The 26,356-nt window shown below is 44.5% G+C and overlaps 2 protein-coding genes across 15 annotated transcripts in view; one reads left to right on the forward strand and one right to left on the reverse strand.

Moving 5' to 3' along the window:
• REV1 (REV1 DNA directed polymerase) overlaps window positions 1-8,150 on the forward strand; it is an 83,761-nt gene extending 75,611 nt beyond the window's left edge. For 8 of the 11 annotated variants that reach the window (XR_015137385.1, XR_015137387.1, XM_086327962.1 and 5 more), the window contains 9 exons: window positions 2,080-2,182; window positions 3,331-3,493; window positions 3,626-3,828; window positions 4,925-5,158; window positions 5,711-5,831; window positions 6,578-6,798; window positions 6,904-7,060; window positions 7,298-7,400; window positions 7,743-8,150. Coding sequence is in view for 6 of the 11 variants with exons in the window: in XM_086327962.1 (XP_086184088.1) it covers window positions 2,080-2,182; window positions 3,331-3,493; window positions 3,626-3,828; window positions 4,925-5,158; window positions 5,711-5,831; window positions 6,578-6,798; window positions 6,904-7,060; window positions 7,298-7,400; window positions 7,743-7,854 (1,417 nt within the window). In the remaining 5 variants the exon portion in view is untranslated. The remainder of the gene's footprint in view (window positions 1-2,079; window positions 2,183-3,330; window positions 3,494-3,625; window positions 3,829-4,924; window positions 5,159-5,710; window positions 5,832-6,577; window positions 6,799-6,903; window positions 7,061-7,297; window positions 7,401-7,742) is intronic. The other 3 variants (XR_015137383.1, XR_015137386.1, XR_015137384.1) reach the window with 1 other exon arrangement.
• A 214-nt stretch (window positions 8,151-8,364) lies between these two features.
• EIF5B (eukaryotic translation initiation factor 5B) overlaps window positions 8,365-26,356 on the reverse strand; it is a 76,731-nt gene continuing 58,739 nt past the window's right edge. For all 4 annotated transcript variants that reach the window (XM_086327971.1, XM_086327969.1, XM_086327968.1 and 1 more), the window contains 12 exons: window positions 24,745-24,812; window positions 24,041-24,182; window positions 16,008-16,139; window positions 15,407-15,589; window positions 15,099-15,260; window positions 14,463-14,594; window positions 12,916-13,047; window positions 12,736-12,812; window positions 12,455-12,619; window positions 11,491-11,629; window positions 10,131-10,292; window positions 8,365-9,799 (listed from right to left, as the gene is read on the reverse strand). In XM_086327971.1, the coding sequence (XP_086184097.1) occupies window positions 9,692-9,799; window positions 10,131-10,292; window positions 11,491-11,629; window positions 12,455-12,619; window positions 12,736-12,812; window positions 12,916-13,047; window positions 14,463-14,594; window positions 15,099-15,260; window positions 15,407-15,589; window positions 16,008-16,139; window positions 24,041-24,182; window positions 24,745-24,812 (1,602 nt within the window). In that variant the 3' untranslated portion in view covers window positions 8,365-9,691. The remainder of the gene's footprint in view (window positions 9,800-10,130; window positions 10,293-11,490; window positions 11,630-12,454; window positions 12,620-12,735; window positions 12,813-12,915; window positions 13,048-14,462; window positions 14,595-15,098; window positions 15,261-15,406; window positions 15,590-16,007; window positions 16,140-24,040; window positions 24,183-24,744; window positions 24,813-26,356) is intronic.

Below are 26,356 nucleotides of genomic sequence, written 5' to 3' on the forward strand. Positions count from 1 at the left end.
ACTTTCACTTTTCACTTTCATGCATTGGAGGAGGAAATGGCAACCCACTCCAGTGTTCTTGCCTGGAGAATCCCAGGGACGGGGGAGCCTGGTGGGCTGCCGTCTGTGGGGTCGCACAGAGTCGGACACGACTGAAGCGACTGAGCAGCAGCAGCAGATAAAGAAAGGCTCCGTTGCCATCACCTTCTCAGGGCTCCTGTTCTGACCGCCTTGAGAGGAGAGCAGCTCTGTATCCCAAGCGCTCTGGGGTGGTCTTCATTTGTCTTTGTGCCCGGTACTTTGTCAGTGAATGTTTTTTAAGTTTTCATCTCTAATAACTAAATTTTTCATTTCTACTAACATTTTGAGTTTTTAAATTTATTCTTTGGAACTTAAGTATTTTAGTTCCCTTCCAAGAGAGAATTTCTCTCTTGCCTCCTGAAGATTCTAATAGTCCCAATGTCAGTCTGTTTCTCTAAGCTCCTTTTATTCCAGTTTCCGTTGCTGTCTTGAGATTTTCTTCAAGCATTTACCTGATAGCTGTTGACTATACGTGAACTGCTGACACGTGGGCGCCTCCGGACTCTTAGAAGGACACGCAGGCCAGGGGGAGCCGATGGGGGGCTGTGGTCTTTGGTCACTCACCAGGTCGGGCAGTATCTGCCGCCCTTCCTATGAGATGTGCAGCCCTGGGTGGGCGAGAAGACGGGCCATGCAGCTGGTGTTCTTGGTACTCAGGAGGGGTTCTGGGGGGAGGGTGCGCTGTGCTGCAGAGGGGCCTTGCTCCTCCTCGCTGTGCCCCCCAGTCTGTAGCTTCTGTGTCACCATCCCCGTCTCTGGGAAGCTGTCAGGGAAGGAGGCACCCCCCACACACATACCCGACACCTCTTGACTGCTGAGCCCTTCAGAGGTTCTGTACTATAAACTGGCTTATCTCAGAGTTGGTGCCTTGCTTTACACATTTAACAGGCATTTGGTAACTTATTTACTGATTTGCTTTCAGTATTCAAGAGTTTATGCCATTTGGAAAGAATTTCAAGTCCTTTTTAGTGTTGTTTTGGAGAGAAAATAAACATGTTTAAACCACCACAGTCCACTACTACAAATCTTGCTTTTAAGTTATTCTCTGTTGATCTGTGTGAAATACACTTAAGATAACCGTTATCAGTGGAAATTTTTTGCAAATGGGTTTCCTTAAAGAAATAGGGACTTTTCCAAAATAAGAACATGATGTATTCATGGTATGGAAAAAATCAAGAGTAAATGTAGTTTTTGGCACCTAATAATGCTGGCACATTGCAGGAGACCTGGGTTCGATCCCTGTGTTGGGAAGATCCCCTGGAGAGGGAAATGGTAACCCATTCCAGTATTCTTGCCTGGAGAGTCCCATGGCAGAGGAGCCTGGCAGGCTATGGGGTTGCAAGAGTCACACGACTTAGCAACTAAACCACCGCCATCAGTGCTGGCACATTCTCTGGTCCTCCTTGAGGAGTCTTTAGATGTAAGAACTGTGTAGTCGAGTCTGGGTTTCAGACAGGGTGCCACCACCCTTCCTTTATCAGAGCTGTCCACACATCCTGTGTCCACTTAAGAGACCCTCTGGGAGGAAAGGACAGTTAGGTTGGGCGTGTTCACGTGTTGCAAACAGTGTCAGGAGAACCCAGGAGTCGTCTTTCTCTTGTGAGCAGGAACTGTAACTCCGCATAGACAGTCTTGCAACCTAAAAGCTCTGTTGGAGCCGACATCGTTGTGCTTACACTCACGGTTGAGAAGCAGCACAGATGCTGATATTAAATATACATTAAAATATTTACGTTTTCTATGAGACATTTTTCAGCATATTTTTAGCTGACCAAGTCTCTGAAAGTCCCAGTCGTCTTGATTTTCCTTTCCCCCTTGTTGCCCGCGTAATGGATTTCACATTATTGGCTTCACTGAAGGAAGGCACTCCTTCCTTTCTAAGGATCCCAGTTACTTAAAGCTTTTGATAACTCTTTACAACTTTAATCCTTTTAAACAGTTCCGTACCGCTTATGGACTAGAGAATACATACGGAATGCAGCTTTTGTTCTTTAAAAAAGTTGATTCTATCACCTGCAGGACCGTGACTCTTGACCAGGCAACAGACAGTGCAAAACTCATTGGCACAGCCGCGCTGAACATGTTTCACACGATGAAGCTCAGCATAGCTGACATGCGAGGGGTGAGTAGGGAAAACTCTGAACACGTTTCACGCGATGAAGCTCGGCATAGCTGACATGCGAGGGGTGAGTAGGGAAAACCCTGAACATGCTTCACACGATGAAGCTCAGCATAGCTGATGGGCGAGGGATGAGTAGGGAAAACCCTGAACATGCTTCACACGATGAAGCTCAGCATAGCTGACGTGCGAGGGGTGAGTAGGGAAAACCCTGAACTGTAACGCTTTTCTTACTTGAGGGTTCATCTGAGGGTGCTCATGGTGCGATGCAGGGTTTCACCCACTCATGGTCTTGAATTTTTAAAGCGTTTTTCCGTTAGTCAGGGACCACTGCTGTGGTCCCTGCAGTGGACAGGGCCGGGGGGACTGTGAGGCTGCAAATGTTCTGACCTCTGAGGTCCTTTTTTGTCAGAAATTTGCTCTGAGGTCTGATGACCTAGCAGGGAGACTTTACCCCAGGCACTTGAAGGTACCTTTGGAACAGATGGTGAGAGGGCATCTAGATGTAAAAACCTCACTTTTCCTAAAGATTAACCTTTGTAGGTCGTGTGTGCACACATAAGGGTAGTTAGTGGCATGGTGTGGGTTTTGTGGAAGGACTGAAGTGTCCGTAGTGGTGATAAGACTCCCCCCGACACACACCCCCGAGCACTGGAGTGATTGAATGAGTGCTCCCTGGGGCGGGGCTGCTTCCCTGTGCTTCCCTGCAGCACACCCCCTCCCACCCCACCCCAAATGATGGATGAAGTAGGGCTGCAAGCACACTGCCCCCTAGTTACATTTTGTTGAAGTCTTAAAACTTAATTGGTATTTCCTGATAGTCCAGTTGGGAGGACTCAGCACCTTCAGTGCTTTGGGCTGGGGTTTGGTCCGTGGTTGGGAAGCTAAGATCCCACAAGCTGTAGCCAAAAATAAATAAAAGCTTAATTGATGAAAACGTCAGTGGGCACAGTATTCTACTTTTCTGGAGTTTCTGATTTTGAAGAAATTGGTTAGAATTAGATACTGAAGGTTGAGGTACATTAACTGCTCACCAGCTACTCAACTGCTCACCAGCTACTGCAGAAGTAGTTTTGGAATAAGTGATATAAAAGGCTGAATATTTTTCACTGAACTTTTCTTTCTAGAAACCTGTTTCACTCTGGTTGCAGGTTGGGATTCATGTGAATCAGTTGGTTCCAGCGAATCCAAACCCGCCCGCGTGCCTCAGCCACCCAGTAGCCCAGCCCAGCCACGGTGCGGGCAGGGCCCCGTCGGTCCTGGAGCTCCTGCAGGCCCAGCGGGCGAGGCGGCCCCCGGAAGAGGAGCCCGCAGGTCAGTGCTGCCGGCGCCCGGGAGGGCTCCACCGGACGCGTGCAGCAACCTGACGTTCTGAGTTACAATGAATACGTAACGAGGCCTTCTTTGCGTGAAGAAGCTATTTTATGACATCTCCTGTATTTCCAGTATTTCTGGCTGCTGTGGATCTGGAAATGCCACCTGCCCCTCGATCTTGCACTGTGCCGTCGCTGTCTCCACACCTGACGTCAGGTGTCGTGCCTGTCACTACCAGCAAAGCCGAGTGTGCCAGCAAGTGGAACGGGCTGCATTCTCCCGTCAGTTTAAAGCCAAGACTCAACCTGAGCATAGAGGTCCCGTCACCTTCCCAGGTGTGTATTCACAGTTGTAGACGTGAGGTCAGCACGAGAGTAGCTTTACAGCAGGAATGCAATTTTTCTTTACCAGTAACAGCCAAGGGAGAAAGGGCTACCTGTCAGGGAGGATCCAGGTGTTCATTCCAATGAGAAATGACCGAGAAGCCAGAGTGCTTCCATGGAGACCTGCCGCTCTCGCAGGTCGTGCAGCATGGATGAAAGCCAGTTCCTGAACTGTCGCCATCAGCAGCCACCAGACGTAATTGTGGTGACTGACCGTGGTCAACAGCACAGCTTTGCTGCAGAGGCCTTACATCAGAGGTTTTTCTTGCAGCCTTGGCAAGCAGCTCACTCTGTAGGGTGAATGATTTTCCTAACATAAGCTATTCACTCAGCTGATGTGGGCTGTAAGCGTCGTATGCTATTGGTGTGTTTGCAGTTTAGAAGCTCTGTTGGGAAAATCCACTTTCTCTGTGCCCCTGAGCAATGGGGGCTGTAAGGCAAGGGAAAGGGGTGGGTGTGACTGGGCCGGGGGAGGGCACGGGTTTCTGGTGAGTTCCCCGAGGGGTGGCTCCCAGCAAGCCAGCCTGGCCTGCCCAGTGTCTGCAGTCATGTTGCATGAGGATGTCACGGATGGGCAGGGGGTTCTGGTGTGTAGGCTGGAGTGGAGTGAAGTTTCTAGAATCCCTTTTTTCTGGATTGCTGCTCTCAGACAAATAGATGTGAGGCAGGCAGTCTCCTGTCTGAAAAGTAAACCTCTGATTCTGGATCCATCCCAGAAATGGGTATGTGCCTTGGGCTCTGGCTGCTTCCAGGGCAAGGTCTAGGACTGCCCCTGAGCAGGAGGTCCAGTGAGGAGGTGGGCAGAGCTGGCCCTGGGAACCAGCCAGGGGCTTGCACTGGTCATCTCGAGTCCACATCAGACCAGCCAGGCGTCAGTGGCCAAAATCCCAGCCAATTCCAGAAGCAGCTGGTCTGTCTGGGGGTGGCCTTGCTAGCCGGGTACCTGTAGCTCACCTTGCTGCCCCCTGTCCAATGCACCTGTAGCTCACCTTGCTGCCCCCTGTCCAGTGCAGACATGTGGTCTCTGAGTATCTGTCTGCTCTCACAGCTCGATCGCTCCGTCCTGGAGGCTCTCCCGCCTGACCTCCGGGAACAAGTGGAGCAGGCGTGTGCTGTGCAGCAGGCGGAGCCACCGGGCGACCGGAGGAGAGAGCCTGTCAATGGCTGCAGCACAGGGATCCTGCCACAACCCGTGGGGACTGTGCTGCTACAAATCCCGGCACCTCAAGACCCTAACAGTGACACGGGAATTAATTTAATAGCCCTTCCGGCGTTTTCCCAGGTGAGTGTCCTCGGCCGTCCAGCCCCCAGCACTTCTCTTCTCCTCTGCCCCTCCCAGGGCTGACCATGGCCCTCGTGGGAGGAGCGTGGCCGGTCTCCACATCACCCGCGGGACAGAAGCTGACAGAGCAGCCAGGACACCAAGGCAAAGAGGGAGGCTGTGGTGTGGGGGTGCCTACAGCTCCCCGCAAAGAAAGAATAGTCTGCTGTTCCCTGGGCCCCTCTCAGCACCAGGGACGACAACAGTCAGGGTTTGAGGTTTCAGGCGCGCTACACACACACCTGTGTTCTTGCATTTTGCTCCCCATTTTCCATTAGTGCTTCTTGTCCTGGTGGTTTTTGTTCATCGATTCATATCCAAAGTTGTATTCCTTATTCTCAGCCTAAAACCTTGTGAGAATTTAATGAGCTTTGCTGCTGAGGACCATACATACAGATAAAAATACATACAGATCAGAAAAGTATGATTTGAAATACTTAGTGAAAAAATCAGCCAGCTGCCTATATATAGAGCCAGCCCAGGTTTGACTTCAAACTTGCTCCTTTCCACCAGGTGGACCCAGAGGTGTTTGCGGCTCTCCCTGTGGAGCTTCAGAAGGAGCTGAGAGCAGCCTACGATCAAAGACAGCGTCAGGGAGAACACAGCCCTCCCCAGCAGCCGGCTGGCGCCCCCGGTAAGCTGTGCGGGCTTCAGGGACCGGCAGTGGAGCTGTGAGGAGCGCGCGTGTGGTTGGGTTGTTGTCGTGTGACGGCCTGGGTCAAGCCATCAGTCCTGTTCGTGCCCGTCCGCTCAGAGACAGAGGGGAGGCTGTCCGAGTCCCAGGCGGACCGTACCTGGAACTTCTTACATCTGAACAGGATACCACCCAGAAATCTGAGTTATCTGTCAAGTCTGCTGTCCTTTGAGACTGTTCCTTCAAAGGATGTAGCTTTAAAGCACAGAATCTGAAGGTTTTCTGAACATGCGTCACAAACACATTTAACACATCACTGCCCTGGGGATTTTTTTTTTTTTTTTTGGGGGGGGGGGGGAGGATTTTTGCAGTAAGCGGTTTGTTATATAAGTGAACACTGAAATACCTCTGGCCAGTAACGTTCTGTTCCAATAACACATTAATGTCTCCGGTCAGAAGTCATTTTAACAAGAAGTTGTTAAAATGAAAACGAGAGTAACAGTGCTGCTGAACTGTCGGAAGCAGTCCCCCTGTTGGAAGTTTCCCTTGACTCCTGTGAGCCCCCGAGATAGACACGCAGAGGCCATGAGGCCGAGCAACCCTTGGAGTTGTGGGGCTGGCGGCCGCCCTCAGACTGGGCACGTGCCCACGTGCGGGGGTGCACACGGCAGAAAAGGGAGCCTGTATGCTCTCCCCCTCACCCCCTTGGCATGTATGTTGAGGATCTTACATCCATCTTCCTCTAGTGCCAAAGAACCCGTTACTGCAGCTAAAACCAGCAGGAGCGAAAGACAAGAAAAGAAACAAGAAAAAAAATCCCCTCAGCCCCCAAAGAAAGATTCAGAGCCCTCTGAAAACCACACTGGTGAACAGCCCAGCGAAGACCCTGCCAGGGGCCTGCACAAGTCCCCAGAAGCTCCTTGATGGGTTTCTAAAACACGAAGGTCCCACGTCAGAGAAACCTCTGGTAACTCTTCTACGTTTTTTAAACTTTGACCCCTTCCTTCATCAGATCCTCCTGTACCAGATGTTATGTAAATCCAGCACTTGTTATCATTTGTTTTCTTAACAGGGAGAACTCTCTGCTTCTACTTCAGGTGTTGCTGGCCTTTCTGGGTTGCAGCCTGACGTATCCACAAGTGTCAGGCCCCCGGCGCCCAACCTGGCTGGAGCCGTGGAGTTCAGTGACGTGAAGACTCTGCTCAGAGAGTGGATCACCACCATCTCAGGTTGGTGGCCCTGCTGTCGGTGCTGAGAAGTGACAGCCTGGGTGTAGAGCATGAACTCAGCTAGAGGGAGGAGCTAGTTTCCAAGGTCTGATAAACCAGCCCCTGCACTGTGGGCTTGGCTCTGCAGCCTTGCTCACTACAGCCCCCCGGGGTGAGGTCTCCCCACTTTCCCCACGGAGTGCAGCCTTCCCCCTTCAGAAGGATAAGCTGACCCTCACACTGCTCTCCCCACTCTAGATCCGATGGAGGAAGACATTCTGCAAGTTGTAAAATACTGCACTGATCTAATAGAGGAAAAGGATTTGGAAAAGTTGGACCTCGTTATAAAATACATGAAAAGGTAAACTATTCAGTGCTTTTTACCAAAAGGAAAAAGCGTGTCTGTCACCACAGCTCGTGGGGTAGGGCAGGATGGCGGGGGGGGTGCAGGCAGGCTGCACCCTTTCTGGGCATTGCTGACATTAACTGGGCTCCTCAGAGTTACTTACTCTGTGAGAGCCATGGTTTTCATTTTGAACACCAGCTAGTATTGACTGGGGAGTAAAAAGGGGTCAAAACGAGATTGTTCCTCCTCTCAAATAAGTCAAACCATAGAAGTACCTTTTTGAGTGTTTATATTGAAACTGTTCAAACCTTTAAGCTTTACTTAATATACACTAACCTCTTCTCTCCTCACCTGTAGGCTGATGCAGCAGTCGGTGGAGTCGGTTTGGAATATGGCATTTGACTTTATTCTCGACAATGTTCAGGTGGTTTTACAGCAAACGTACGGAAGCACATTAAAAGTCACGTGAAGAGGAATTAGCAGGGAGCCTGGCGCTCTCCACTAGCTGTGCCATAAGTGCTTGTGAGGTATTTGCAAAGTGCATGAGAGTAATGCTCTGAGTTTTATAATTTTAAATTTCTTTTTAAGCAAAGTGTTTTGTACATTTCTTTTCAGTAAGTGCCAAATTTGTCAGTATTGCATGTAAATAATTGTGTTCTTTTACTGTAGCATAGATTCTATTTACAAAATGTTTGTTTATAAAGTTTTATGGATTTTTACAGTGAAGTGTTTACAGTTGTTTAATAAAGAACTGTATGTATATTTTGTACAGGCTCCTTTTTGTGAATCCTTTAGGAAGCAAATCCTGAACTATTCTACTTAAAGAGGCTGAAAACCCTCCAAGCTGGCCGGTTACAGGCTCCGTGCTAAGCGCTGACATTCCTGAGAGCCCTGACTGGTGTGTACTTGTGCCAGCCAAGCAAGGGTAAAGCAAGCGTGCACTCACTCACTCCTAACCCAAAGCACCGACACAGGAACATGTTAACAAAGTCTTCTTTACTTCTTCCGAGTGGAGGAATTCACATATTTTGAATTAGAACACACACACAATGAAGACTGAGTTTTTCCTGGGAAAATTGTGTCCCCAGATGGTTGAGAGGTTTTGTCTTTGCCTCTACTGGCCCTTGAGAAACTTCAGAAATAATGAAGAATGGTACAGATTTCCAAATGTATATAAAAGTATTCATCTATGCTATATGACTTTAAAAATATAGTTTATAACTCTATGCCAGTGAATACTTGGGGACACCTGCTATCCAACACCCCCACTGACTTCACTCAACACTGTGCTATAGAAGGTAGGCAGGTACTAGTCTGATGCTAACAGACTGCTGCTCTCAGGGACCCACTTCCCATATTCTTCAGGAAAACCTTAGGGAACTAGCTACCACCAAATTACTAATATGACAAAACTGTTATGCCTCTGTAACAACTTAGAAAGAAATACTAAGTCCAGACAGTTAATCAACACCCTGCTGATTGTCTCGTCAGAAAATATATGCATGATAGAACCTGCCAGGACAAACAGACGCAGACTGATGTGTAAAAACCCTGCTGCGACGTGTGCTAGGACCCAAGGTGACCGGACGGTTCCTGTCCTCGAGAGAACGTGCTGTACCGGGAGGAGGCTTGGAGAGCAGCTCTGCGGACAGGAAGGGAAGCCCAGCGGCGCTTGCGGGCCGCGTCTGGGTTCTTTATTAGAACTGAGGATGGTGCTGAGAACTGTGGACACTCATGACCACACAAGCGGTGAAGGGCAGCCGGCGATGCTCGACACCATGGTTTCACACAAAGCAGATAAAGAAATATCAAGAAAGCCGAAATTTTCTATTTTAAAAAATTCCTAAGGGCATATGGCAGAAGAACGCTGGGAGAAGAATCACTGGGAAGGAAATGAATAAATAAAGATGTGTTTCTTACCTCAAAAAAGTCCCAAGAATCACAAAATCTGCAGAAGCTTGGTTAATCAAATACTGCAGTACTGATTTAATCAGTATAAAATTGAAAGAGCTTTAGATCTGTAATAAAAATCCAAACTTGGGGAAGGAAGGGCAAACTTTAAAACAGCAGCCAGTAGGGGAGGGCGTGGGCGAGTGAACAGGCACGTCGGAGCTGTGGGGACGTGTATCGACCACTGTCAAACCAGTGTAGTTTCTTGGTTTCTCATGGAAAACATTTTATACACCTAGTTTTTTCCTTCTATACTTAAGGTCAATCAGTGTTCAGACAGGTCCATTCCTTGTTTTTCTTGGTGATATTACCACATAATATTGCATTGACTCCAATTTCTGCCCCCGGTGGAAAAATTAGATGATTTCAAACACTTTCTTCAGCTCCACAATAAGCTGCCAGTCACTCTTCTGCATCTCGTCTCTGAACCAGTCTTTGAGAGCATCGATGGACTGCCGGCTGATCTGCAAGGCCCGAGGCACAGACAATAAACAAAACCACATAACAAATGAGTGCCCGGTGCTGCCATCACCAAGACAGCTCCGGCGGGGCTCAGCAAGGCCACGCCCACCTGTCTGTCAGGACGCAGAGGCCCAGGGCCCCCTCTGTTCAGCAAGTCAGGGAGAGGGGGCCCGACCTAGATGTTCTAGTGGGTGCTCTGAGGAGGCTAGACGCCAGGCCAAGCTTTAATGAAGAATCCAGTCCCTTCAGGTTCTAAACATCAGCCCTCCGCTCCCGAGTAAAGTCATCAGAAGAGCTGACAGCCCCCTCTTAACTGCTGAGTGAGTGGCTTACCTTACTGACGAGAATGTCTGTAGCTTCAAAATGGCGTCCATACATTTTGGGAGATTCACCTGGGATGGGTTCTATTTTGACACAGACTTCTTGTCCTTTTTTCGCAACATCCACTTGTTTATGGTTTACTTCAATACTTGTTACTATTCCAATGTCAACAAACTGTAAAGAACAGAAACTTCAGTGTGAGCAGAGGCCCTCTGAGTTGTTTCTACCCTGCCCTCTGCGTGACAACTGCCGGAGGAGGAGGAACAGCAGGCCCAGAAGCCCCGGGTCAGAAATGAGCCTGGGGTGACCGGCATGGAGAACAAGGGGGCGAGTGGAGAGGCAGGGAGCCCACGTGGGGTGGGCGCTGTGAGCCACCTGCCCTTGGCCACAGTGAGGGGAGCCAGAGCACCACTGCTGCCTGGATCCTCACCCAGGAGAATATGAGTGAAAATGCAATCTAGTTTGGCTAAAGCCCCACCAGGGACCCCTGCTGCCAGGAAGTGTCCAGCTCAGCCCACTGAGCTGGTGGAGGAGCGATGAGCCCCAGGGGCAGCTGAGTCACAGTGCGCAGAGGACGATACTCGGGAGCCAGGCCTCCTGGGGCACCTTAGGGCCCCAGCAGGGGACAGCAGGCTCCAAGCGCCATGCAGCAAGGACAGGACCCAGCCTGAATGGGCTTCTGCCGACCAAACTCCAGATAACTGGGTACTGAGAGAGATGAACCCTTGTGTACAAGATGCCTGAAGGGAAGGAAGTCCAGGGTGGGGGAGAAGGTACAACCACTGCCCAGGGCAGGACAGTGAGTGGTTAAACTGGGCAAACTGTCCCTGATGGAGATGCTGAGTGTCCTTCCCAGCCACGTGGAAACCACCAGACAAATCCAGGCTGAGGAGCCCTCTGTGAAACTACTGGTCTGGACTCTTCAGAAAGGATGGCGGGCTGTTCCTGATCAAGACCGAAGTGCTAATAACCAGACTCCACATACCTGGATGGAGCCCTGGGCAGGATCAGCAAACAACATGACCAGAGACACTTGGGGCACTATCGGTGAAGTGTCAATGAGAACTGTGAATCACAGGATTTACTCAATGTTACTTTTCCCTAGGTATGACGCTAATCCAGAGGAAAGATGAATGAGTGTTCATTATTCTAGTCTGAATTTTCTCCCAGACTCAGAAGTACGAAGGTCAATAATTCTGCAGCTTTCATTACGTCAAGCACTGACACCAGGTGCTGAGAATCCACACTGATAAGGAGCTGCCATCGAGGAGTCAAGTACAGGGAGGGACGAGCTCTGCTGGGTTTTTTGTTCACTCCTGAACTGCCAGAACTGCTTTAAGAGAAGACTTTTCTAAGTACACCCAGAACTTACATTTTTGCTGGGCACGCACATGGGTGTCCCCTGCTTCACCTGCCCTGCTTCCACAGTCACGCCCATCACTATCGGATCCCGAGAATTGAAGATAAACTGAGGGAGGATCTTTATCTTGCAGGGGAATACTGCTATGTGCCTGCAAGAAAAAAGTACAACCCAAGGATTTTTCAGCTTACAGAATCCCTTAAGATGCATGAAAAAGCAAGCACCAGTGACTCTTGAGATGTCTCCTCCCCTCGGGGGAGAGCAACAGGGAGGCTGGCCCTCCCGCAGGTCCTGCTGGCCAGAGCCCCACCCACATCCCGCCTGGACCAGGGGGGCTGGCGAAGGGCTCTTACCGCTGACCCCTAAAGCCCTGCCCACAGCCTACCAGGTGCTTCCTGCGCTCTCCCCGAGGTCACCAGTGCCTCTGCCTCAGTACCCACCCTGATCAGGGCTCTTCTTACCCCCCCACCCCGCCCCAGGCGTCTGGGCTGCACCCTCCGTTCTCAGATCAGCTGCCTCCCTAGCCACACCGTCAAACTCAGCTCGCCTCCCTGAGGCTTTTCCCTGCATCTCCCAGCTTCTCCCATGTTCTCTACTAGTCCTACCCCTGAGCTCCAAGAGAAGGAACCTGCCAGGGTCGCCCTTGGAGCTCTGCTGGAGGCGGCGAGGCTCCTTACGCAGGGCCCTTCACTTTCTAATTCCCCGCTCACGCTGGTCCACGCGACCCCAGGTGAGGACTCCCAACCCATTAATGCAACCTAGGTCTGCCGAATGGAAAATAAAATACTGAAGAGAAACGTTACAGAGAACGTGGGGTCACACGCTGCGTCCCAGGCGGGCGGGGTCTGTGGCAGCGCGTCACCGTGGGGCAGCAAGCGCCACGCTGCTGATGCCCACACACCTGTCTGCGACTGTAGGCCGGCGCAGCAGCAGCTGCATCAGCACAGCTCCAAAGTAGGTAAAACTACCAACTTACTTAAATTCTTCTTGTTTCTGTTTCTTGTAGTCTTGTCTGTATTTCGTAAAGGCGTCAAATAAATGATAAATAATTTCTGCACTAAAAATTCTAACTCCTAAACTATCAGCCATTTCTTGGGCATCCCGTTCAATTCTCACATCGAAGGCCAAAATCACTGCATACCTAAAAGGTTAAAACACATCAAGGGTTACTGGATGAAATATAGACCGAGTCTTAACAGTCCCAATCAATCAAACAGGCAGCATGCAAGCCTTCAGTGCAGAGGAGAAATGACTTACTGAGGGTCGTGTTCCAGCATCACCGAAGCCTTCATGACGTCTTTTTTGTGGACGGGCCCAATGTTGATCCCTGCGTACTGTAAAAGGGGGTTCCCAGTTCAAATGCCTGTGTCAGGTGACAGGACAGCCCCCCAGACAGCGCCCCCCACCGAGTCCTGGGGAGTCGGCCCCATGACTTACGGGCACTTCTGATGTCTTCAGAAATTCAAGGAGAGCTTCCAGAGATCCCAGGGTCGAGGCCTGGACGTAGACGCCTTTCTCTTCTAATTTGATAGCGTTCAGTGTCTGCTTTAACTCATGGATCAGCTCATCCTTGAGAAGAAACGACATTTGACAAGGTTATAAATACACCGCTATCTCAGCAGCCTAGAATTAAATCGTTTCTCTTTTTGATTAAGTGTTCATCTGAAAATATGAACCCAAGGCTGAGTGCGGGCAAGGCATGGTAAACTTGTGCGGGAAGGGAAGAAGAGACGTGGGTGCAGACCTGAGCTGTGCCCATCTCACTTCGGTTAGGCTGACTAATGCTGGAACATGTGAGACTTTGCACCACCTGGCAGAGTAGATATAAAGCAGATGGATGAAAGGAATGACATCATAAATAATGATGTCATTATTTATGGTACAGGAGTCCTAAGCCCAGCGGGTTTGACGGTCAAGACCCCTCATCTCAACAGTCGTTTATCACTGCTCCATACAAGGTGGAGAGATTTTGATCAGAGGTCAGTAAAACCACCCTGTCGTTGCCATGAAAGACACACAAGTCCACAGCCTCCTGGAGACTGGCTAGAGGGGCACCCTGTGCTCACTGGCCGACTCTGAGCAGTGACTGGGTGCTGCCTCCAGAGCAGCTGCCCCAGCACACGGGAGCCCCGTGCTGCCAACAGCGGGGTTTTCTCTTCACAAGAGAATAAACAGTCATGTCTCAGCGTTTGCTTTTGTGAAGCTCTGCTGGGCTCATGTGTGCCACCTACTCCTGAAGACAGGCAGACGGGCTTTACAATGACCTCTAGAACCCAGTAAGAGATTCGTTAGTTCTGTCTATATGACTGAGTGAAAGCGGCTCAGTCATGTCCGATCTTTGCCACCCCATGGACTGTAGCCTGCCAGGCTCCTCTGGCAATGGAATTCTCTAGGCCAGAATAGTGGAGTCCGTTGTCATTCCCTTCTCTAGGGGATCTTCCCAACGCAGGGACTGAACCCAGGTCTCCTGCATTGCAGGTAGATTCTTTACCATTTGAGCCACCAGGGAAGCCCAGTCTATATATATAACTGAGTATCTTAAAAAAATAAATCACGAATGGAGAACTTCTAGCTTCTGATTCTTCTTTTTTTTTGGATGTGACCCATTTTTAAAATCTGTACTGAATTTGTTACAACACCGTTTCTGGGTTATGTTTGGTCTTTTGGCCATAAAGCATGTGGGACCTTAGTCCCCCGACCAGGGATTGAACCTGCAGCAAAGTCTTCACCACTGGACCACCAGGAAAGTCCCTGGTTCATTTTTTAAATAAAACATTCTAACTTTAATGTATATAAATGCTCACTTATGCCAGTTTGTGGTTATACAAACGGAAGTGATTCTGAACCATCAACCATTTGTTCAGAGACCCAGATAAGTCTCCATGAAGACAAAGGTGCCTATTTTATTCTTCATTCCCAGCAGTGCCCTCCTCACACAAGAGACAACACAAAACATCACTGGAGGAAGAAAGAAATGAACTCACTTTAAGAACTGGGACTTCATCTTCTTTATAAGCCACGAGGAGGGGTAAACCAGCCAATGTTTTTTCCAGGTCCTTTCCCAGAATCTTTACCCCCTGAGCTGCTTCTACCTCTTTATGCTTCTCATATTGGTTCTACAGAGATCAAAACAGTTGTTACTACATTTACGTGAAAGGTGGCTAGCAGGGGACAGGATGACAGAGGATACTGTCATGACTCTAGGACAGGCAGAGTTCTCTAAAGTACATGCAAAAAGCAATAAATACAAATCAAAGACTGATAAATTCAACATTAAAAAGCTAAGTAACTTTAATTCCCAAGATACCACAGAATGAGTAAACAAATGAGTCACAGCAGAAGATGCCACAATACATACATACAGTTACTGCTGGTAACTAGATAGCTGTGTGGAACCAAAACAACGTGCATTTGAGTTTTATGAGGAACTCTGCTGGCAAGTAAGAAATTTCTCAAATCTCTAATAGAAGGTCCTTTCTGTATGAAGACACCCGGAATTAAACCCTTGATGGGTGCATGTGTGTATTACAGCAGCTGGCTCTCAAAGGGAGGAACAACCCCAGCAGAACTTCTCAACATGGTGCAAGTGCTGCGTGCCGACGCTCACCACCCTGACTCACCTTCACTCTTAACTCCTTCATAGGGGGAGGTAACAGGAGGCCTCGGATCTGCGTGACGATAGGCCCTTCTACTCCGGGAACAATAATCGTGTCTCCTTCCTTCAGACGCCCATTGATCAGTATTACATCAATAGTCGTGCCCATTCCCGGGAGAGCCTTAACCTAGGACACATTGTTGCAAAGGGGGTGAAACACAGACTACAATGACCCGCACTGATTAAATTGAGAGCAATCCATGGCCCCACCCGAAAACCCTGCCTGGGAGGTGGCGGGGGGCGGGGTGGATTAAACTGAATAGCTGGCATTACCTCCATCACCTGGGCTCTCAGCTCCTCACACTGGGCAAGCCTCTTACTCAACATGGTCTGAGTCAACTCAACAAGAAGGCAGATCAGACTTCCCATGCCATCGCCAGTGTGTGCAGAGGTAGGTACCAAGGACACAAAAGTGCGGGGATCCTTATTCTCATAGAACAAAGCTGCATTCAGCCCCTAGAGACATAAAAAGCAAAGTCACTGGTACAGGCCAAGCTGGGGAGGAAGGCCTCTAGAACAGAAGCCACCAACTGGAGGCTGGATGAACAATGGCTCTTCATTCTGAGAACACCTCACCAACACCTAGACCACATGTGCCCTGTACACAGTACAGAAAAGTGGTTCCCTTCCAAGTCAGCTTGGTGTTTAACAAGTGTTTGTTTAAGTGTTAAAAATTCAGACTGCAACGAGAGGTCTTTGAAATAAAAGAATTTAAGGAGAATGGAGAAGAGAAAAGAATGAAAAATGCTAAATGCCATTCATAGGGAAACAGAACCAGTACCTATCAAAGTACTGGCTTGATTATAAAGACAAGGCAAAAGAAGAAAAAATCTCCTGTGATGTGGTCTCTTGTAAAGAAGGGAAGCTTTCTGACCTGCTGTGCAAATTCCACAATGATCGCCTTGGCCCGCTCCTCAAATTCATCTCTGGTATTCTTCTTCTGCTTCTTCAGAGTAGCGGCCACGTCAGAGTCAGGGCTCTTTTTCCAATCATACAACCTATCAATCTAGAAACGTTTTTTATGTCAGAAGCATCTCTAAAGCACTCACAAAGCTCAACAAGTTAATAAATAAGGTCAATGTAAAAGCTCCAGGAAATCCGAATGTGTAGCACACACATGTGGAAGAGTGTGTACTACTCAGACATTTCACGGAACCGAAAGTCCCGATCACATGCTTAGCTGCATGCCTCTTAATTCGAAACTGAAGTACCACACTGCCCACTGGCTTCCAACCAGTTCATGAGAGGCTGCCATTTACTCAAAAATATCCTAGGAACACTAACATATGCTGGAATTCCAAAATGGTTAAATAGCTGACAGAAAAAAGGATTAACTACAGCCAAGTACCATCACCAGGAAAATGACATATGAAAAATACAGAAGACAATAATTATTTCCTATCTCAGAGAACACCCCATCATTAACTGTTTTATTGCTCAAATTAGGGTTGAATCTGTTTAATTAAATAATCTATTTTCTCTCACTTTTCAAGAGTGATAAATGGGTATAAAGAGGAAGATTATTTAATAGTAAAAACAAAAAAAACATACTATGTTGGCTCAGTCTAGGGTGATAATACAAAGGTAGCAGACCAATCTGAATGCCATCAAGAAGGAAAATCAGTAGAATTAGACCCAGAAATGACAATGATGAGATATAATTAGCATCACCTCTGAGCCACCAGGGAAGCCCCCCAATTAGCATCCAGGGGCCTTAAAACAGTTGTTATAAATATACAGTTGTTATATATATAAAATTATGTAAATGACTTTAAAGGAAAAGCATGTAACCTGTAGAGCTAAAAAGTGTGTATACATATATAAAATCTGAACTAAAAAGAAAAAATCACTGAACTGAAGCAGATGACACAATGCTAAAGATGAGCAAATAAGATAAAGCAAATACAAACTACCCCAACTGAGGCATGCAGGAAAAAATCGTGGAGAAAAAGAAAACTTCAGTAACTTCTACAAAACAATATTAACAGAAGTAACTCAGGGTCTAGAAAAGCTCTAGAATTCTATCAAACACTTAAAGAAGAATAAGAGAGCAGAAAAATAACTGCACAAATAATGACCAAGAACTTTCTAAGGAAATCAAACTGAAGCAGGATAAATATAAAGAAAACTATTACATAATCTCACTGACAAAATTCTTAAAAAGTCTTTTTAAAAGCAATCCAACAAATCCCACATTACACACTGTGGAACAAAGAGTGACTAGAGATAAAAGCCAGAAAGTGAAGACAGTGAAGGAAAACAGAATTTTTTTAACCTAGAATTCTGTATCAATAAAACTATTTAGAAAATATTTTACCTGTGATAATAAAAACACGGTATGTCTAAGCAATGTTTTTAATAGTGCTAGGCAGACCTTTAAATGTTTGTGTTAGAAAAGAAAAAAAAAAAATATCTGAAAGCTTCCATTTTAAGAAACCAGAGAAAGAACAATGAATACAAATGTAACCAAAAAGACAAAAAATAAAAAATAAAAATAAAAATTACCCCCTGAAATCAATGAAATACAAAATAGACAAACAGTACAGAATATCAATAAAACCGAAAGCTAGTCCTTTGAAAGACACAGATTTCTATACTAACAAAAGGAAAGTAAAAACTAAATAAAACTGAGTTAAATAAATAACTCAGCTTACTTAAACTCCATGCTCATGTGGCTTTACTAATGAATCCTATCAAATACCTAAAGAAGAATATTTCTACACAAACCCTTTCGGAAAACAGAGGAGGAAATACTTCTCATCTTATAAGGTCATTATTCTGAAAACCAGACAAGAGATATTAAAAGAAAACTATATACCAAAATCACTCACGGAGAGACACAAAAATCTTCGCAGATAAAAAAGCTCATCAAATCCAGCAAAACATAAAAAACATACTCTGCCCAAGCGGGTGTTGCTCCAGTAATGAAAAGTTGGTTTACTGTTTTAAAAAGGAGGTAAAGAACAAATGGTGCCGGACCAACTGTGTCCACAGGCAAAACGCTGAAGAGACGCACAGATCTCAGACCCTTCACAAAAACGAACTCAGAAGGGATCATCCAAATGTAAAACACCGGACTCTCAAACTCTTTAAACAGGACAAAACCCAGATGACCTTGGCCATGGTGATGACCAGATGAAACACCAAAGGCATGATCCATGAAAAACAGAACTGATAAATTAGACTTAATTAAAAAGTTTGTTCTGTGAAACAGAGTAAAGAAAGTGAGATAACAAAGCACAGATAGAAGAGAATACTGGCAAAATAACATGTGGATGAAGGAACAATATCTAAAATATACAAATAACTTTTAAAATTCAACAGTAAGTAAACAAAGAACCCAATGTTTAAAATGGGCCAAAATGCTTAACAAACACTTCACCAAAAAAGATATAAAAATGGCAAACAGGTACATGAAAAGATGTCATCTTATGTCACCAGTGAAATACGAATTAAAACAAGATACTGCTACACACCTATCAGGCTTCCCTGGTGGCTCAGCTGTAAAGAATCCGCCTGCAGTGCAGAAGAACCCGATTTGATTCCTGGGTCGGGAAGGTCCCCTGGAGAAGGGCATGGCAACCCACTCCAGTATTCATGGAGTTCCCTGCTGGCTCAGACGCTAATGAATCTGCCTGCAATGCAGGAGATCTGGCTTTGATCCCTGGGTTGGGAAGATCCCCTGGAGGAGGACATGGCAACCCACTCCAGTATTCTTGCCTGGAGAATCCCATGGACAGAGGAGCCTAGTGGGCTACAATCCATGGGGTCACAAAGACTTGGACATGACTAAGCACAGCACACACCCATCAGAACAGCCAAACTTCAAAACACAACACCAAATGCTGGTGAGGATGAGGAGCGATGGGAACTCTCCTTCACTGCTGGTGGAAATACAACATGCTACAGATACTCTGGAAGACTACGAAAACTAAACACTCTGACCAAACAGTCCAGCCATCACGCTCCACTGTTATTTACCCAGGAGCTGAAAACTTACGCGCACACAAAATGTCTACAGCAGCTTTATTCATAATTATCAAAACTGAGACGTCCTTCGGTGGGTAAATGGATAAATAAACTATGGGTCATCTAGACAATGGGATATCATTCAGTGCTAAAAGAAAAGAACTATCAAGTCACGGAAAAAAGACAGAGAAGAAACTTTTAACACATTACTAACAGAAAGAAGATAATCTGAAAAGACTACATACATACTATAGAATTCCAACTATATGACTACTCTGGAAAGGGCAAAACTAGGAAGACAGTAAGATCAGTGGCTGACAGTGGGTGGAGGTAGGTGGAGCCCAGAGGATATTTAGGGCAGTGAAAATGTGTGATTCTATACTGGTGGATACACGACACATCTGTGCAAACCCAGAGCACGTGCCACACCAAGAGTAAATTTTAAGGTAAACTATGGACTCTGAGTGTATCAGTGTAGGTTCATCAGCTGCAACAAACGTAGCACTTGGCGGGGTATGCTGATCATGGGAACAACTATGGCAAAAGCTATGCATGTGTGGGGCAGGGAGTCTATCAGAAATCTCTACTTTCCCCTCAGTTTTGCTGTGAACTTAAAACTGTCCTTAAAAATTAAGACTTATTTAAAAAATAGTAATAAACTTCTCACCACCCTCAAAAAACATGGATGAATTCACAGAAGCATAATGTTAAATGTAAAAAGCCAGACACAAAAGAGTATATTTTGTCAAATTTGACTTACATGAAGTTTAAGAACAGGCAAAACTAACCCATGGACATAGAATTTGGAACAGTGATTGCTATGAGGGGCTGGGAACTGACTAGAATGGAGCACACTAGTACTTGTGAGGTGATGGAAAGTTTTATGTCTTAATTTGGGCTATTTAACAAGGATGTGGACTTCCTTGGTGGCTCAGTGGTAAAGAACCCACATGCCAATGCAGGAGACCTGGGTTCAATCCCTAGGTTGGGAAGATCCCCGGAGAAGGGAATGGCAACCCACTCTAGTATTCTTGCCTGGAGAATCCCATGGACAGAGGAGCCTGGTGGGCTACAGTCCATGGGTCGCAAAGAGTTGGACACAACTTAGTGACTATACAAAAATAGACAAGGATATATGAATACATTTATCAAAACTCAATTTCACACTGTATATAAATTTTACCTCAATCCTCCCTGGTGGCTCAATGAAGAAACCTCCTATAATACAGGAGACTGGAGTTTGATCCCTGGGTTGGAAAGATACCCTGGAAAAGGGAATGGCAACCCACTCCAGTATTCTTGCCTGAGAAATTCCATGGACAGAGGAGCCTGGCGGGCTATAGTCCATGGTGTTGAAAAGGTCGGACACAACTGATCGATTAACACTTTAAAAATAAGGAAAAAGCAAATTTATAGAAAGAATGAAAATACTTATGTTACAGTTTTTCCACTTGATAATAACGAACCTATTTTGAACCTTACTCTAATCAAATACTAGTCTTAAGAACCTGACATATTTTATCTAATTCTTACAAAAATTTAATAATGCTCTATTTTGCAGGCAAAAAGAGGCTAATTAAGGCCCATTTTTGTAAGTCTGAAGTGGCAAAGCCAGGATAGGAACATAGGATTCAAACCCTGGACACCAAGCTCTTAACCACTGTCCCACTCTGCTGCCAACTCAGAGCTCTCAGGATGCTGCTTCTCCGGAAACAACAAAACAACAAAACTTAGTCAGTTGACTAAGGCGGTGCCTACAACAGAAGAGCAGGCTGAGGTCCTGTTAAGACTGTCGGTTTTTCTAGGAAAGTTCTAGGAGTAAGGAGCACATACAGACTTCCATGTCATAAGACCACAGTGTGGCAGGGTCACTGTGCTTACTTAATTCAGATTTGCCCACCACTGGCCAAACCACGTTCTGGTGAGAAGTCAAAAGCACAGGCTTGTACAGTCTGGGAGAAAACTCCTAAGGGAGGACCTGTCTGCATTTGAAAAAAGCAACATTCGAATGACCTTAATTAATTAAGGAAATTGGATTAAACACAGTTAAACTCCTAGAAGGAAAAAAGGTAACAAAATGAAGTGGAAAGAAATGGTCTACCAGGTGTGCACATTGTATAGTAAAAGACACAGAAACTATTATAAGTTCAAACTGAACTAAGCGACCCACAAAACAGTCTTTCTCCAAAATTAACAGTAGTTGGAATATATGGTAAGGGTTGAGTATGCAGTAGGCACTCAGTAAATTCTTTTTGTTACCATTTAACAGGATTTATGACTTAGAAAAGATAGAAAACAACTCCATCTTACAACTGGTGCTGATCAGAGCTTAATGAGAATCTTCATCTCTCTTCTAAAAAAGTGATAAGCTTAGAAAGAATTCAGTTTTCAAAGGTCATCTAGTGAAGCTGGGACTGTGAAGAAGGCTTAGTGGTCAGTCTCCTCCAGCTCTGTCCAAACTCAGAGAGTATAACACCACCCAGAGTGAACTAAGAATTTTGAGTGATAATGACACGTCAATGGAGGCTCATCAGTTTAACAAAGGTTCCTCTTCCTGCAGGATGTCAATAATGGGGGAGGCTTTGTATGTGTGAAGACAGGGGTACTTTCCCCTCAATTTTGCTGTGAATCTAAAAGTGCTCTAAAAAAATAAAGTTTTAAATAACAAGAAGTCAGTCAAGTCCCCCAATCCCCACATCAACAGGAATTCTCACCGTTAACTGAATAAAGGAGAAAAGCCACATGAACATATCAAGAGACGGAGAACAGGCATCTGACAAAAATCAACAACCATCTCAAGACAAACAAAAAACAATACTAAGTAACCTAGGAATAGAAGGGAATGTCCTCAGCTTAATAAAGTGCATTTATACCTGCCAGCATGCCTAATGGGGAAAGATGGAGAACTTTCCCCTAAGATGGAGAAGAAAGAAGAGAAAAGGACGTCTGTCACCACTTTTATTCAGCACTATTCTAGGAGATCCAGTTAGTAAAATACAGAAGAAAAACATTTATAAAGGATACAGATAAGGGGAAAAGTAAAAAAGTTTTCATCAGCAGATTACATAGTCATGTACTGATTTGACCACAAAGTTCATTCGGGTTTTCCCCAAACCTGGAAAACCCGAATGAACTTTTTGGCAAACTACAGAAAATCCCACATGAACTACAAAAGAAGCCCCTAGGCCTAATCTAGTGAATTTAAAAGGTCACAGGATAAAGGTCAATATATAAAAATCAACTGTATTTTTATTTAAAATTGATGATTAGAAATCCAAAATTTAAACAGCTATTTACAGTAACACCAAAAGCATGAAATATTAGGAAAAATTTAGTAAAATATGACCAACACATGGACAATAAAAAACTATAGCATACTGTCAAGACAAAGTGAATGTAGAGACAGACACCATGCTCACTGACTGCAAGACTCAACTTTGTTAAAATGTCCATTCTCCCAGAATTTATCTACAAACACAACCCCAGAAGGTTTTTTGCAGAAAATAACAAGCTGATTCTAAACTTTATATGGAAATTCAAAGACCCTGAAATAACCAAAACAAATTTGAGAAATAAAAAGTTGAAGAACTTAACCACCATCTGCTTTCATGAATCACTATGAAACTACAATCAAGACAGGGAAGCAGTGGCGTGAGGATGGATACAGAGGTCAGCAGAAGAGAAGAGAAATACTAAGAACAAACATATGAACATGGCCATTTTTAACAAAGATTGCAAAGTAATTCAATGGGGGAAGAATATATACATTTTGAAAAAAGTGAACTTTGGATTCTACTTTATATCATGCAAAATTAAAATCATAAGTATCTAGCAACACTGGAAAAAAATTTTCATGAACTTGGGGTGGGAAAAGGTTACTTGTATAGAATACAAACAAGAAATTATTTAAAAATTTCTCATAAATCAATTTTGCTAAAATTACAAATGTCTTCTCTTCAAAAAAACATCATTAAAGAAACGAAAAACTAAGTCTGACTCTAAAAACACATCTGCAACACATGCAACTGACAAAGGGCTTCTGTCGACAATATAAAGAACTCTTACAACTGAGGAGGACGACAATCTAATAAAAAACGAGCAAAGGAGTTTGAACAGATACTTGAGAAATCAAGTAAGTCTACAAAAAGATGTCTGATGCCATTAGTCATCATGGAAATGCAAATGGAAATGGTACACTTTGGCACTACACACTTTAATTAGAGTGGCAGCAGGCAGGGGTTCAGTGTTGGCAAGAATGTGCAGAAACGAACTCTTCCTAATTGCTGGTTAAAAAATGTACAATGGTACCATTTCTTTGGGAAAATGTGTCATTTTCTCATAAGGCTGAATATATACCTACCATATGACCCAGCAATTCTATTCCTAAAAATTTACTACAAGTAAAGGAAAATAAATGTCTACACAAAAACTTCTGTAAAAATGTTCATAGCTGCTTCGTTAATAACCTAAAACTATAATCAATCCAAGAATCCTTCAACAGATACATGGATGAAGTATGGTGAAGACATATTAACCAGATAATGAAATCTTACTGAACAATAAAAAGAACAATCTATGACCTATGTAGCAACATGGATAAAGAGGTCACACACTGTGTAGTTCCATTAATATGAAACTATAAAACAGACAAAGCTAGTCTATGATGGCAGAAAGAAAGCTGGTATTAGGGGTGTAGAAGGGGCGCACTGACTTAAAAGAACATGAAGGGGAAAAAAACAAAAACAACACGAGGGAACATTCTGGGAATATGGACATTAGGTCTATATTCTAAATGATGGTGGCTGTATGTATGTGTGATTTTGTCCACATACACTGAACTGTACACTTAACAGGAGTGTATTTTCTTATATGAAAGTTATGTTAACCATAAAAAATAAGCACATTTTCACGACTTAATTTTTCAGAAGAGGAGCTTACCTTATTGAGGGCAACAATGAAGGGACATTTTTTAGATTTCAAAAGGTTGATAGATTCAATTGTCTGGGGCTCCAAACCATGCATAATATCAACAACTAAAATGGCAATGTCACAAAGAGAGCTTCCTCTGTTTCTCAGATTACTGTTGGAAAAGGACACATAAATAAAAATCTTGAAATTAAATACTTTTACTCAAAGAAACTTAAAATGTTCATTTCTTTGTAAAACCCACACAGAAAGAACAAAATGAAGTACATGCATTAAATTCAAGTGGCATTAGCCCTTAACATGCCAAATGCTCATCTGACAGTGAACTGACATCAGATGCAATGACTTAGTTCCAGAAATTCCTCCATTATGTCTGCCAGTTTTACTGACCAAGTTTTTTGCACTAAGGAACATGGTCAAGAGGCAACAGAATAAAACTCCACCTGTAACAGTTTCATAGGAGATAGACCAGGCATGTATTAGGATTTGCTCTTTCAAAGTGGAAAAGACTTCTCTCTACAAAAAAACAAGTCCCCAAATAAAGTCCTACTAACAAGTCAGTGAGGCACAGGTGAGGGCTGGTAGTTACAAGGACCACAGATATCAAAATAGTACACAAAGATTAATGACTAGTCAGAAGTCCTCACTCACTGAACGTCGAGACTTACTGGCTTCAAGCAGTGTGCCTGCTGACAAAAGACACAAATCACTCTTACCTGAAAGACTCATGCCCCGGAGTGTCAATAATCAGCATTCCTGGAATCCGTACGTTCTCTCGATCAAACTAGAAAAAATAGGAAAAGTGGAGAGCTGACTTAACAAAGAACCAAAACAACAAAAGCATCTTTACAAGACAATTATTCTGCCAGGAAAACTTCAAAATAACAGCACTTCCTTTTCCAAATGAACTGCTTTAAAACAGTGAGTCAACCAGCAAAGCACAACAGTTAACATTTTCATTAATATTAAAAGGCGTTCCGTAGAAAAAAATGAAATGAGAAAAATTCCCCTTGTTAAGTTAACTATGATGTAGTCTAAAACTGAACAGATTACTCGTAAGGGACAAATGACAGAGGATCTGAGAGTGATTATCTATAAAAAGCTAACACAGAAGAAGAGGCTCTCAGTGTTTGGAAAACTTATCTGGTCAAATTTTAGAGCAATTCTAAACTCTGAAAAATATCCCAAAGTATGTTTAAAAGAAAATTAACATATTATTAAAAGAATTAAGCTCATATCCTGCTTTATTCAAATGTCATTATAAAGACTTGATCTTCTGGACAAAAGTCCATGAACGAATGGAAAGAGCATTACACCTGAGTATTCAGCCACTGGAAGGACTGATGCTGAAGCTGAAGCTCCAATGTTCTGCCACCTGATGTGAAGAACTGACTCATTAGAAAAGACCCTGATGCTGAGAAAGATTAAAGGCAGGGGGAGAAGGGGACAACAGAGGATGAGATGGTTGGATGATATCATCGACTTGATGGACATGAGTTTGAGCAAGCTCCAGGAGTTGGTGATGGACAGCAAAGCTTAGTGTGATACAGTCCATGGGGTCTCAAAGAGTCGGACATGACTAGGTGACTGAACTGAACTGAACTGAGATATGGACATCCTCTTTTAACCTGAACATTAGCACTGGCCAACAAATCTCTCTTACGCATACACACACAGAACTTTTTTCACTTTGTTTATCTATACTTTTGTCAATCTTGATATGATTTTCCAAAATCTTATCTAGTGATCTAGGTCAAAATGATTCAAATGCAAAACATTTCAATTTTGCATTCTGGTGGTCTTAAATCAAAATCTGCCATAATTACTTTCAGTTCACTGTCTGGAATACAAACAATAAAAACCACCAGAATCAAATTTCATTTACAAATTCAGAAAACTGCAATTCAAGAAAACTATCCTAAAATAAAGATATTAAACTATATACTAAAATGGAACACCATATAACTAGAAAATTGACCCAGAACAACCAATACCAAGATGCAAAAGACCACATAGCTTATAAGAGGATGAAAGCCAGCTTGTATTAAAACTTGAAAGGTGAAGCTTTATGTGAGAAGAAACTCGAACAACAGTCAATACACTTTAGGAGAGAAAAAGTGAACCAAGGATTTACATGCAGCCAACTGATTTTCCAGGATGAAAGTCACAAAGTAACGCTTCAATGTTCAAAGAACTCAAGGAATATTACTTCCATTACTCCTTTAGGAATCTATGAGAAAACAAGCTTCAAAAAACAACTTCCAACAAACAAAACAAAAGCTGGAGTGACACACTCACAGAGCCTTTCTAAACACAGAACTCAGACTG

This window comes from Bos grunniens, chromosome 11 (assembly GCF_055505025.1).
Source record: "Bos grunniens cultivar Pamir isolate PY7600 chromosome 11, Bosgru_T2T1.0, whole genome shotgun sequence".
Classification (NCBI taxonomy): domain Eukaryota; kingdom Metazoa; phylum Chordata; class Mammalia; order Artiodactyla; family Bovidae; genus Bos; species Bos grunniens.